This window comes from Euleptes europaea, chromosome 18, assembly GCF_029931775.1.
Source record: "Euleptes europaea isolate rEulEur1 chromosome 18, rEulEur1.hap1, whole genome shotgun sequence".
NCBI classification, from domain to species: Eukaryota; Metazoa; Chordata; class Lepidosauria; order Squamata; family Sphaerodactylidae; genus Euleptes; species Euleptes europaea.
Genome location: NC_079329.1, coordinates 4774495 through 4788503, shown reverse-complemented (window position 1 = coordinate 4788503; position 14009 = coordinate 4774495). Strand labels below are relative to the sequence as shown.

The 14009-nt window shown below is 42.1% G+C and overlaps 1 protein-coding gene across 1 annotated transcript; it reads right to left on the bottom strand.

The window, feature by feature from the left end:
* Window positions 1-3622: 3622 nt before the first annotated feature.
* LOC130489911 (vomeronasal type-2 receptor 26-like) lies at window positions 3623-13243 on the bottom strand. The gene is made up of 7 exons (XM_056863698.1): window positions 13130-13243; window positions 11434-11735; window positions 10014-10305; window positions 8404-9215; window positions 6597-6677; window positions 5136-5272; window positions 3623-4533 (listed from the first exon to the last, which is right to left on the bottom strand). Exons 1-7 carry the CDS (start codon window positions 13241-13243, stop codon window positions 3623-3625), a joined length of 2649 nt encoding a protein of 882 aa, XP_056719676.1.
* Window positions 13244-14009: the final 766 nt, after the last annotated feature.

Genomic DNA, 14009 nt, shown 5'->3' with positions numbered 1-14009 from the left:
GCCGCTGCCAGTCTGAGTAGACAATACTGACTTTGATGGAACAAGGGTCTGCTTCAGTATAAGGCAGCTTCATGTGTTCATGTGTGTTCACAGTTCAGGGTTGCTAGAATTTAAAAGCAACACAACTCAGGGCAAAGTGAAATGGCCATACAATAAAGTGTTGGTATCATGGACATCCCTCTACCCTAATACATATAAAAAACATTTTAATACTGGAAGCTCTTCTATATGTTGAGTGCATTTTAAGCCAAAAGAAGAATCACCTGGCTTTCAAACTGGAGTAGGATAAGCTATCACAGAATCAAGAATACAGCATACCTCATTAGGATTGCCAACCTCCAGGTACTAGCTGGAGATCTCCTGCTATTACTACTGATCTCCAGCCGATAGAGATCAGTTCACCTGGAGAAAATAGCCACTTTGCCAATTGGATTCTATGGCAATGAAGTCCCTTCCCTCTTCAAACCATGCCCTCCTCAGGCTTCGCCCCAAAAACCTCCCACCGGTGGCGAAGAGTGACCAGGCAACCCTATACCTCATGCACTGGCAGACATTCACTAGTAAAAAGTGGAACACTAAGTCCAAAATCTGTGGGATGAAATTAGAGCTTTTTCAACCATTTCCATATAACCTCTTTCCCACTAAATAAATCTTCGACATTTTTTCTTAGAAAAAGACATTTTTTTCTAAACTTTGAAAATAGAGCCTTCATTATGAGAGGAGAGATTTGTAATAATGAAAAAAAGAAAAGATGGAGAAAAGAGCAATGGTTGGGAGTGCAAGGAAAGAACAACCTGAAACCTACACGTACTTTCACCGAGTGTGATTGGCCTAGTTCACTGGAAGACACAGGGAAAACGTTTTCTTACATTGCATTCTCAAGCATGTCCTGGAAATGAAATTGCTGGAAAGAAAATTCAGAGAAAAAGATGGGAAACTGAGAGACAATCCCCCCTATCGTGAGGTCCCCTGACTGATAACTCTCATGTACACCAGGGAAGAAACCTTTCACGAGACACATATCCATTTTGCACGCCTCAGGAGACAACAGAAACAGCAATGTGACTGTGAGAGACACCAACTGACGGCAAAAATTGTCTGCGAATACAGATGTTCCTGTGCCCATTGGAAGCACCAGCCCAATTTAAACAGGCTGCCTGGGATGTCAACTGATAATGTCAATACAGGTCTTGAAGGGGGAAAGTATCAAACTTCCTTTTAGAGTCAGTTGAGATGTTGAATGTCAGAGAAGGTTTCGAAAGGTCAGGTTGCCATTCTGGATTGTCAAAGCAACACGTGAGAGACCAAAGTGACAGAGCCCTGCCTGTCTCTTCCCGCTTTTCATTTCTCAAAAGAAGAGGAGGTGTAGTTATAAGCCACACAGACTTGTTTATTGAATTATTTCTATCCCCTTCTGAAAAGCTGTGGTGCTTTGGCCATGTGTAAAAATTACAGTGATTTCAATCATCCCAGGTTGAGATAATTACTTCTGCTAAATTTGCCTCTGGTTGGCAGCAGCAATAGAGAAAAAAAAGTCTTCATACACTTTCTCCGTTCAATAGTGAGACAATAGGATCGTGACAGGCAGGGAAAGGCTGTTGCCTCAATTTCAATTGATGGCTTGGTAAAGATTATTGAAACTTTACCTAATCCCAGGAAATAAAGTGAGCATGTCATATGGCACAGCATAGATTGTGAGGGCAAGTAATGCTCATAGAAAAATTGGCAATTACACCAGATTTGAAAAAACTGCAAGGGCATATCATGCCTATGTATTCAGATGTGTAAATCTGCATGTATATGTATGGGAGAAGCTAAATGATTGTAAGTTTATATGAAGTGTATACAACACACAGTAAAAGCAAAGAAGGTTTATTTGTAATTTTGTTTATTATTTTGGTATTTTTTCATACGGAATACAGCAATAACCTCCAGGTGGTGGCTGGAGATCTCCCACTGTTACAACTGATCTCCAGCTGACAGAGATCAGTTCTCCTGGAGAAAATGGCTGCTTTGGCAATTGGACTCTATGGCACTGAAGTCCTTCCCATCTCCAAACCATGCTCTCCTCAGGCCCCACCCCCAAAATTTCCAGGTTTTTCACAACCCAGAGCTGACAACCCTACCTTAGCAAGAGCCCCATCATCCTCTGCTTCTGTGTTTCAATGCAAGTACATTACCCCCCCATGAGTTAAGAGAATATAGGACTTTAACCTGGTGGGTGCCCCTTTAAGAACCTCTAATCTGCAGCAAAGAGGAGCCTGCGGTAGTTAATCAAACAAAGGAGGCCTGTAAGAGCTCATTTGAACATCAATAGTTATTTGAACATGTTTTCTGCTTTTTTGAGAGGCTTATTTTATGTATATGCCACTTGCATTCCAACTCTGGAGTGTAAAAGGATACGTGTCACAGGATTGTACCTCAACTCCTTGCTAACATTTGGGTTCAGTGTGGCTTCTACATCTGTGATATCAATTTGTAACAGCTGGAATGCAACCTCCTTATTATTTGACAACTCCTCCTTTTTCTAGAGCCTTCTGTTTAGCTAGACTGAATGCTAACCCCTCCATGGTTATGCAGGGCAGAATTTTGAATATACCATACCCAGACAGGACCTGTCCTTGCTCTCCTGGCTCTATTGATTCATTAGCTCGTGCCCTCTTGGAATGCCGCTTTTTTTAGGAACTTTGATCATGTTATATCTCTCCCCTTTTCATATATAAATCTAATGCCTCTGTGTCTGACATAATGCATTTTTTATTAAGTGACAGAGATCCCAAGGCTACAGTGTCAGTGGCAAGATTTATTTCAGTCCTTATATCCCTCAAACATTAGATTGAAAATTACACTGCTCAAGATCTAGGAGCTTCTAAGGGATAAAGGTGAAGAGGGACCTGGCAACCCTAGTTGCCAACCTCCAGGCAGTGGCTGGAGATCTCCAGCTATTACAACTGATCTCCAGGTGACAGAGATCAGTTCCCCTGGAGAAAATCACTGCTTTCTCCATTGAACTCTATGACATTGAAGTCCCTCCCCTCTCCAAACCCCACCCTCCTCAGGCTCCACCTCCAAAATCTCCAGGTTTCCCAGGCCAGAGCTGGCAACCCTAACTGCAGCCACTATTCACACCAGCTCATTATACTGTGACCTTTTGGGTCAGATGGCTGGAATTAGAGACATGATTACCTTGATGGATATTTCTGGGATTTGGTTCGATCAACTGCCCATTCAAAAACATTCTCTGTGGTGGCTCTCACCTTGCAGAACAGCCTGCCTGAGGAGGTTGGAAGGTCCCCCACACTTCTATCATGCCACAAAATGTGCAAAACAGAAATCTTTATGCAGATATTTTTAAGTACAATTTAAATACAGTATTCCAAATATTGACATACTCATCATTCTTGATATAATCACAGGTTCAACTCTCTTGATTCATAAACATTTATTACATATTATTTTTAAATTCTAACATGAGCCCCCAAGCACACAAAACAGACAACTGACATAGAATAATAGAGCTGGCCATATGGGCCATTTAGCCCAACTGCTAAACTGCTTCTTAAACGAGTTGCACTGTCTCCATTCTGCAGACACCACAAATTAAATAAACTCAACAAGACAGTCAGATTCTCAATGTTTTCTTCCATATTAGTTGATCTCTGTTGTTCAGCTCAGGCCGCAGAACAATAATGAAACATTTGGGTGAAAAGATACAAGCCAGTAACCCAGCACTGGAGGCCAACATGGAGAAGATCTCCACTGCAACCATGAGTTTCCCTTTGGTGCTCAGGTAGGTTGGAACAAAAGACAACCAAACACTGCAAAAGATCAGCATGCTAAAGGTGATGAACTTGGTTTCATTGAAACTATCTGGCAGTTTCCTGGCTAGGAAGGCCACGATCAAGCTGACGAGGGAGAGAAGTCCCATGTAGCCCAGGACAATGTAAAACATCACAGCAGAGCCTTCGTTGCATTCGAGCACAATCTCTCCCAGCACTGATTCTTTATCCATATCTGGGAATGGGGGAGATTTGACTAGCCACACTGTACAAATGGCTCCTTGAATAAAGGAACTGGACAGGACAATGGAGTTGGTCTGTTTTTTGCCCACCCACTTCCTCATGCTGGACCCTGGCTTGGTGGCCATGAAAGCTACACACACAGTGACGGTTTTGGCCAAGACACAAGAAACAGCCACTGAGAAGATGATGCCGAAAGCAGATTGTCGAAGGAAGCAAGTAACCTTCCCAGGCTGCCCAAGAAATAGTAAAGATGAAAGGAAGCAGAGAAGGAGGGAGACCAGGAGTGTGTAGGTGATATCCCGGTTATTTGCTTTTACTATTGGGGTATCACTATGCTTAATGAAAATTCCTAACACCACAGCAGTCATCAAAGTTGAAGAAACAGCCACTGAAGCCAAAGTGATCCCTAAGGGATCTTGATATGACAGAAAGCTTATTTTCTTGGGAATACATTGATCATGGTCCTTATTTGGATATTGATCTTCTGGGCATTTGAAACAATCATCCATATCTAGAAAAATAAAGCAAAGGAGGCATGTTATTACAAATACATATGGAATACAGGATGAATTCTTTTCACCATGTTCAGGATGGGAGCAATATGTGAGATGTTCTCCACGCAGATTGTAGCATAGTTTCTATGAATAGTGTTCCTCAGAAAGGGCAACTTAACATATAAGCACACATACCAGTTCTATCATCAGCTAAGAACTGACTTAGTCCATGAGTCTCACTTGACTTCTCATTACTAATGGGCACTACTGAATGTGTGAATGAACATAAATGCCATAGACTAAAATGGACCCATTTTTTTTTTAGAAACCCGGAAATAAAGCCAAAAACACATTGACAGGTATGGGAATTCAGCTTATTCTGGGTTTACAAAAAAAAAATTGGGCCCGATAAACCGAAACCCAAAATTTCCTGATTTTTTTTTTTTTTTTTTGCATACCCCTAGGGCACAGCTGAATGTGTGAATGAACATAAGTGACAGGGGAAAGTCTTGTTTTTAATTCAGCTCCTTTCGACTACAAGGTTTCAAAGCCATTACAGGTGCTCTGAGGTAAGTTACAGCTGAATTAACTCTGAACTCAAGTGCATCACATCACCTACCGTTCTTGTCTGATACCTTCCCTTCTGGACATTCCTCACAATCGTAGCAGCAAAATTTCTCCCCTTCTTTCTTTTTCTTCACATTACCAGGGTAGCAGGGGCCATTGCATACAGAGAGGGGCACCATCTCTCCATAAACATGAAAAAAATAAAGGTGTTTCAGATGAGAGGCAAAGTACAGTACAGAACTGCTCATCAGCAGAGGTATAAAACTTTATTTAGAAAACTTATATGCTGCCTTTCCAGAAACATGCTGAAGGCAGCTCATGAAGTGATAAACTCATAAAACAAACAGCATAAAAGGATCAATAGTTGCCGAGCCATAAGTAGAAACCAGGGTATAAACTCCACATAAAGCCACATCAACAGCTGAAAATGATATACATAGAATGGTCCTCAGACTAGAAGCAGAGCATACAAAAACAACTTTAGAAAGCTGATTTGGGTGGGAAAAGATTATTTGGATGGGAGACTTTAATGGAGTGATGGAACCAAGCTTGGATAGATCTACAAAGAAAAAAAAGGGTAACTGTGAGGGTAAATTACCTGGCATTTTCAATCATCTTACAGAGCAGTGGGAAATGTTTGACATATGGAGATTGGTAAATGGTAACAAAAAGGGATATACTTTTTATTCATCTAGACATCTTTCACATTCAAGAATAGATATGATGTGGCTTTCCAAAGGACTTACAAGTTTGTCAGGAAACCCTGAAATTTTACCCAAGGTATTATCTGATCATAATGCGATTTCAATCAGAATTAATATTGGAGATAAGAGAAATAAACCCTGGTCTATAAATGAATATTTATTGAAAAATAAGAAAATAGTAGACAAGCTAAAAATAGGTATACAAAATTACTTTTCCAAGAATAAAGATAAAGGAATTTCAGATGAAATAGTATTCAGAATTTGTTACTCCCCCTATAGCAATGATATTTTTAGATGCAGAAAAAGCGTTTGATAATGTAAATTGGAAATGTATGAAAAAATATTAGAATATATGGGTTTGGGGAAAAACTTTCAGTCAGCTATTGAAAAAAATTACACATATCAATCAGCGAGATTGTTGATTAATGGTAATCTGACATCACCATTTTCAGCATAGAGAGGACACAATCCCTGTACACGCTGCCCCTAAAAATCAGCCTGGTCACTGTGAGCTGTTGAAATGAAACAAGGTGGGGGGAGCATCTTTCTTTAGCTTTTGAATGTGATGGGAGGCAGTCATTCCATTACAGAGCCTGGTCAGTTACCAGAACATCTCTTTGGTCAGCAAACAAAACTTCTAGCACACTGGTCACTTCTGGGGCCACTGTAAGCAGAGTAAACCCTTCTAAGTCCTTTGATTTCAGTGGGCCTAACTCTATTTAGAACAGCACTGCTAATTTAATTTCCTCTAATCTGGAGAATGGAGTTCTCTCTGAAGATAACCTGGAATCCACACCTGGTCAAAATGGGATTGCCACATGATCATCTCCTCGTTGATGCTGAAGCCTTCTCCTTTGGAAGTGCTGGGATCCACCCTTCCAATTCTCAGTCTGAGGAAAGAACGGTTTGGGAACGTGACCAGGTTTATGAGGTCAAATCCGCCTTCCATTTCCTTGTTATCATTGAATAATAGCATTTCTCCAGCTGAATTGTTAACCAAAATACCTTGAAGAAATGGGTGGAGCTGGTTGAATTAAAAAAAAAAAACAAGAAGAAGAAGATAACATCATACTGGAATATTAATACATAGATTCCCTAACATCTTCATTGGTCATAGCCTTTTCTATGATTCCATCTAGAGACAAGTGCAGGTATTTTGCAGTGGATGACTGCTAGAAAGTTACAGTTAACCTCCTTCGTGTTCCAAGTATAACAAGAAAAGGGAACACACACAAAACAACATCAACAGATAATGAGGTAGTACCATTTCAGGTAGTACTCAGGTGGGGCAAAGATGGATATTGTTTCATCTTGTACGAATCTATTCATGACAATGATATCATTTCCCTGTTAGGACTAGGAATGTGTATATCAATAAACCCGAACTGAAAATAAAGCCAAAATTAGCTGTTTCAGCAATATTTGGGTTGATTTTCGGCCAAATACCAACACCTAGCAATCTGCCCCAAGCCAAATAGGCGATCCCCAAAAAGTCGAATAGATAATCAGCTTTTTCGGGTTTGGGATATTTCCCTTCTCCCATTTTTTCTATCTTTGACTGGTTTTGCTAGGACCCCATAGTTGGGGGCCTTTTGAAGTAGGGGCTGTGTTATCAGAGCCACTTTGGTCTGATCAACCTTCCAGGTACATCATCCAACAGAAGACTAGTTGGCATAGCAGAAGAGTCATTTCAAAGATGGGCCTCATCCAGTCCCATCCAGAGGGATATACCCTCCATCTAAAAGCACTGATTTTAATAGCTACAGATCAGGCTTCTAAAGAAGATTCCCTCACCCACATGGATGAGCAATCTCCGTCAGAAGAGTCACCTTGGTCAAGACTTTGTCTACCTCCAAAATCATCCCCCCCCCCATGAATACCTGCTTTCAAACTGAAGGCTGCCCTGATTATTGGCTTCATTTCCCCACACTGTGAGCATCTCTTGAAATCAAATTATTGATGACTATATTGAAGCACAGGAAGTCATTTGTCAGCAAAAGAAATGTTTTCAGTGCCTAATTTTTATTGCATTTAAACCATTTTCCTCAGTTTGGAAATTAATTTGCATGGACATCATGCAAAGTGACTCAGGTATGAACAAAGCCCCTAGACACTGAGGCACAAGCCTAACCAATTGGCTCTTTCCACCAGTCTTCGGACACGCTGACCTTCTGAACTTGAAAAATGATTGACAGCTTGGTGCTCACAAATGCCTGGAGGATGGGGGCAACCCCTTTGTGGGCCCATAAAATTGGACCCCCCATCCCAAATTTATACAAACATCAGTGTCCATCTAATGAGAGCCCCTTGCGGCTATGCTGGACATTTGGTGACTCCATCTTGAAAAATGCCCCCTCCAGAGCCTTGAAAGTAAATTCCATAGACTACAATGGACTTGAATTTTTTTGGTAAACCCAGAAATAAAGCCAAATACCCATTTACTGGTATGGGTATTCAGTTTATTTCGGATTTACCAAACAAATTCAGGCCCAGTAAATCTAAAATCAAAATTTACCAATTTTTTGTTTGTTTGTTTGTTTGCATAGCCCTAGATACGGCATTACCTGCCAAGGATGGAGATCTTGAAGTTCAACAGTTTTAGCACCCATCACTGACCTGTGCTTAGATTTAGATGTGTACATGGCATGCAAAGCATGTGCCACAGCATAGACAGCATTATAGACAGTGTAGCTGTCACCAGTCATGCGCATTTCAAAAACAAGTGCAGGGAGGTCTTCCAACCTCTCTTCCCCAGTACATGCCTCCTCAACATTCACTGGTTCCTGGGGATCTGCAAGTGGACAGGAGAAAGCTTGCTCCCAGAATTCATTGAGAAAATCATCACCTTGTGCTTGATAGGGGTTCACATTCTGGAGAAATTTCTGGAACCCCGGAATCTCATTTGAATGGACTGTGAAGGAAATGGCACCTTGGAAAAACTGGAAATCCACTCCTCTTTGAAGGCCTGTTGCTGCAAAATCAATCTGGCCTGTCACAATCCACACCTTCCTAAATAATATATTTTCCTTATAATCAAAATTTCCTAGATGCAAAAAAGTGTTGAATGTTATAATAGCTATAGAATCTCCATAGAAGATAAATGTATTGGCTTTGGTATCTACAAAAGGTTTATATAAGTTTGAGGAAAAATCTTGAAGGTCATCCATACTATTCCAGTTGCCATACTTTAGGATTCTTTCTGTGACAGCTAAACAGATGCCATATTTGGAAAGCAATGGTTCTATGGTCTTTAAGAAATGTTCTCCACTCTCATCACCCACAGTTAAGAGCCCAATCCATGTCCATCCAAAATGGAGAAGCAACTGGATAATCCCCATATATTGATGGGATTCATTAGGGACCATGCGGTAAAAGGAAGGGAACTTTGTCACATCTGTCTCCTTAGAGGCAAAGGATCCATATGTGAGCTAGGAAGAAATATACAAAAATGTAGAGAGCAGTTAGGCAAATGGATCTTAATTTGTTGGTAGAATATATATAGTTCCAGGTGCAATCTATGACATCTCCACTTAAAAGTTAGAAGAAGAAGAAGAGTTGGTTTTTATATACTGCCTTTCTCTACCACTTAAGGAGAAATTAAACTGGCTTACAATCACCTTCCCTTCCCCTCTTCACAATAGATACCCTGTGAAGTAGGTGGGGCTGAGAGAGTGTGACTAGCCCATGGTCACCCAGCTGGCTTCATGTATAGGAGTGGGGAAACAAATCCAGTTCACCAGATTAGCCTCTACCATTCACATGGAGGAGTGGGGGAATCAAACCTGGTTCTCCAGATCAGAGTCCACTGCTCCAAACCCAGCTCTGTCTTAACCACTACACCATGCTGGTAAGGTAAAAGGAAAGGCATTTCTATGTCTGAGACTCTTGATATCCAGTGCTAGTAACAGTAATAGCTAGATGGACCGATGATACATATGTGGAATTTCAGAAAAAACAAATCCCCTCCCCATCAATAGCTAGATGGACCAAGGGTCTGAACTGGTCCATTCATTGAAATTTAAGAAGGGGACAGAAATTTGTTAGAAACATTTCAGCTGTCCTGTATATTCCTGTCCTCCCCACACATACAGGAAGAAAACTTCCCTTTTACTTTTTTTTTTGTTTGAATGAAAGGTCATACCTCTTTCAGTACTACAAAATCATGCACAGAATGGCATGAATATAAGTTGTAAAATTATTCATGTCTCACCATATACATATAGTACCTGTGGAGTCTTGTAAAGACCTAAGATGTCTGCCATGCGAAAGGAGGTATCAAAGCCAAGTCCCCCAACAGCGGCTATGAGGTTTTTCTGGGTGTCACATTTGTAGTTGGGGACAAACCTCTGTAATTTGAAGAGGAGGTCTAGAGTGGTACGATACGTCAACCTCGCTTCGTTGTAGCTGTCATAAATGTGCGACCCAAGAGTGACGTTGGGCAGGATCTCGGGATTCTCATTGATCTCATTGATGGCAAAGAGAAAAGCAAGGATGTGCTGGTAGAACTTGGTCACCATGCTGTAAAGAGAGTTAAATGCTACTGAATGGAAATATTGTACACTGCAGCAAGGCTTTGTACTATAATGCTGGTCACTTCTGGCTCTGATGTAATTTCCCAAGCAAAGAAATGTGCTTTCTTTATAATATTTCAAAGATAATGGGGAAGGGATGTGTCTCAGTGGCAGAGCATCTGCTTGGCCCGCAGATAGTCCCAGGTGCAATCCCCGGCATCACCAGTTAAAAGGACCAGGCAAGTAGGTGATGTGAAAAACCTCTGCCTGAGAGCCTCTGCCAGTCTGAGCAGACTATACTGACTTTGATGGACCAATGGTCTGTTTCTGTATATGGCAGCTTCATGTGTACCCCTTCAGCTCACATAACAGGGATGGTGACAAAAATTACCAGTACCTGTGTGATTCACAAATATGATATGATCAAAATTTGAGTCCGGTAGCATCTTTCAGAACAACACAGTTTTCCAGGGCATAAGATTTCATGAGTCAAAGCTCATTTTGTGAGGTACCTTGATATATGTTATGTTTCCTTTGTTCTATTTCAGGGTTGAGGTTCCTCCCCTAAGCACCTAGATGTTAAATCTCTGGATGGAGCAGTGGAAGCATCCAGGCTAAATTTCCCAGTGGCAGAATGAAACTGTCCTGCTTCCCCAGTCCCACTGTAGTCCACTGGTGTCCATAAAATCCTGGAGGATAGGGGATCTGAAGATTTACTTGAGTGGGGTCTACAATGGGAAGGGGAAATCAGTGCAGATTGCCAGTGGAGTCGGTATTCAGTGCACTCTCATGAACAATAAGGAATCTTGCAGTCAACAGGTTGCCCTTTCACACACATCATCTGCTAAGGTGTATTTTGAACCTTTGAAACCCTTTGAGGAATAAACAACACAGACCTCTTCCTACTCTTACCATCACCTGTCCTTTAGAAGAAGAAATACAGTTATTGGAGAATGAATCCAATAACCAATGCAAATAGAACAGAATATACAAGTTTCCAACCAATGCTTAGGAAAGAGGAGAAGTTTGATGAAGCAGCCCTACAGATAACGTTTTTGAGCTTTCTGTCACTTTGGCAAACACAGCTCACCATCTATGCAATTGCCCAGGAGGTAGCATTTGAAAAATAGCTTACTCTGGAACTTCAAACAAGTTTGATGAAGGATGTTCCTGGAAAGTGCATTCATAAAATGTGTAAATGATCTGAGAAGCAATCCCACCAATGAGAAGGTCCCCTGACCGGTACCGTTCATGTGGAACAGGGAGAGGATCATTGGCAGGACACTTAAAGGCACCTACTTCACACGCCACCAGAAGCAGGAGAGATAGCAGCACCACTTGCCTCCCCATCCTCAGAGCGAAGCTTCTGTCCAGGCACAGGATCTCCTGTGCCGGACTACAGCATAACAGGCAGCTTTGGATGATGGTTGCCTGATGCTGTACTAAAAGAGAAGCATATTCATGTTAAAGCCACACTCCACGCAGAGAGTGCCTTGAATGCTAGCAGAGATGGCACACAGTCTGGTTTCCAAGTGAGTTTATCACAGCAAAATCGAACACACAACAATCAGTGATCAAAGTGACGGAGTCCTGCCTGCCTTTTCCCTCCTCCCCCAGCTCTAAGCAGCACAGCGGGATTTTATAATTTCATTCAGACATCTTTGCTGATTTTTATCTAGCACTTGTTGATTATTATGGCACTGCCAAGGAAGGAAATTACATCATCTGAACAATTCAATGGGGAGATAATTATCTCTACAGAGTCTGAGGGCTGACTGGCAGCAGAGCTAGCAAACATGTTCCACCCCATCTGACCACTAGCCTCCTGTGGTCCTAAGTGGAACATGCAACAGATGTTTTCCTGATTTCTCTGGGGAGAAAAAAATAACAGGGAAGTCAGGCTAGTTCCTTGATAGGGGACATGGTAAAGTGTTTCATGGTAAAGTGGAGAGCCAGAGTGGTGTAGTGGTTAAGAGCGGTGGATAGGAGCAGTGGACTCTAATCTGGAGTACCAGGTTTCATTCCCCACTCCTTCACATGAGCGGCAGACTCTAATCTGGTGAACCAGGTTGGTTTCCCCACTCCTCCACATGAAGCCAACTGGGTGTCCTTGGGTTAGTCACAGCTCTTTTAGAGCTCTCTCAGCCCCACCTACCTAACAGGGTGTCTGTCGTGGAGAAGGGAAGGGGAGGTGGTTATAAGCCAGTTTGATTCTTCCTTAAGTGGTAGAGAAAGTAGGCATAAAAAAGCTCTTCTTCTTCTTCATGACTCTGTAAAGTAAAAGCTTTCTGAAGAACTGAGCTGTGACTCACCAAAGCTCATACCCTACCAGAAATTTTGATAGTCTGTAAGGTGCTATTGGACACTTGCTGTTTTCTACTAAAAGCTTTCTGGTTAGTTAGTCCTGCATAGAACTTCCTTCTAGTTAAGTCTACTGGTAGGTGACATTTTAGCAAAGTAAATGCATCTCTCATGAGCCAGTCCTATCCTTTCTATGGTCTTGGTGGCTCATTGAAAATTTTAGGCAATGTGCCAGAATAGAGGTTTTAGTTAGGGTTTTAGTTTTAGTTAGGTTTTAGTTAGTTAGGCCTAGTTATTTCCAGTCACATTTATGCTAGTCACAACCACTGCTGACCTTAGGGTATAGGACATATAGCTATGGAATCGACATATTTGGTATTACTTTTTCCAATAATAATTCATTAAACAGAAGATGTTATTACAGCCCATCCCTGAGCCGCGCTGGCTGCTCGACCCAAAGGCCTTTTGATGCTGATTAAGGCCTCCATCGGTGCAGGGGCCTACAATGCCTGCACCCAGAAGGCGCATACCGGCGTGAGTGGCCCCAGTGCTGGTGTGCAGGCCCGGCCGCCAGTCCCCAGGGTCCGCCACAGCAGCGCTGGGCCCGGGTGCAGCACAGGCCGCAGCGGCGAGCCGGGAGGCATTCCGGCACCCCGGGAGGCGTTCCTGGGGTGTTCTGGCACTGGCTGGGGGGCGGGGCCAACTTTAGTCAGCCTCCCGAGCCATTTCGGTTCCTTTTTATTTTTGCCAAGATATGCCAGCTTTTTGCTGGGGTATTTCCCTTGCAACCCTCATAGGGTTTTTGCAACCCTCATAGGGTTGCACAGGTTTTTGGTGCCGAAACCTCCTTAGGAAGCAACGCTACTGGGTTGCCTCCTAAGCCAACACGGACATTCCTCTCAGGAATGCGCTGTTAGTCAAGAAAGTTAAACAGGTTGAAACCGAATTCACTACCTGATTTCAATCTTTAATCAGTAAATGTCAATATACAAGATACACAATTCCAATTACTGCTAAGAAAAATCCCGTTTTATGGTAGTTGGACATGGTGCGGTCATCGTGGAAATGGGGTTATTGTCTGAAATAGACAATATAAGTACACTAATCGAAACAAACATTTCCCTGATCATTCTTGATATAATTACAGGTTCAACACTTTTAATTCATAAACATTTATTACATATTGGTTTTGAATCCCAACATGAGCCCCTAAGCACACAAAAGCAGAAAAATGGCATTGAACCACAGGATAATAAAGTTGGCCATACAGGCCATCTAGCCCAACCTCTGCTCAAAGCAGGATCAGCCTAGAGCATCCCTGACAAGTGTTTCTCCAGCCGCTGCTTGAAGACTGTCAAGCTGATTCTCAGGCAAGTTGCACCGTCTCCATTCTGCAGACACCACAAAATT

Coding starts and splice junctions, on each gene's coding strand:
- LOC130489911 (XM_056863698.1), bottom strand. CDS start 13,243: ATGCCTCCCGGCTCGCCGCTGCGGCCTGTGCTGCACCCGGGCCCAGCG. Junction 9,216..10,013: donor GTCTTTACAAGACTCCACAG/GTACTATATGTA, acceptor ATTTCTTCCTAG/CTCACATATGGATCCTTTGC. Junction 5,273..6,596: donor GAGATGATCATGTGGCAATC/CCATTTTGACCA, acceptor TTTTTTTCATGT/TTATGGAGAGATGGTGCCCC.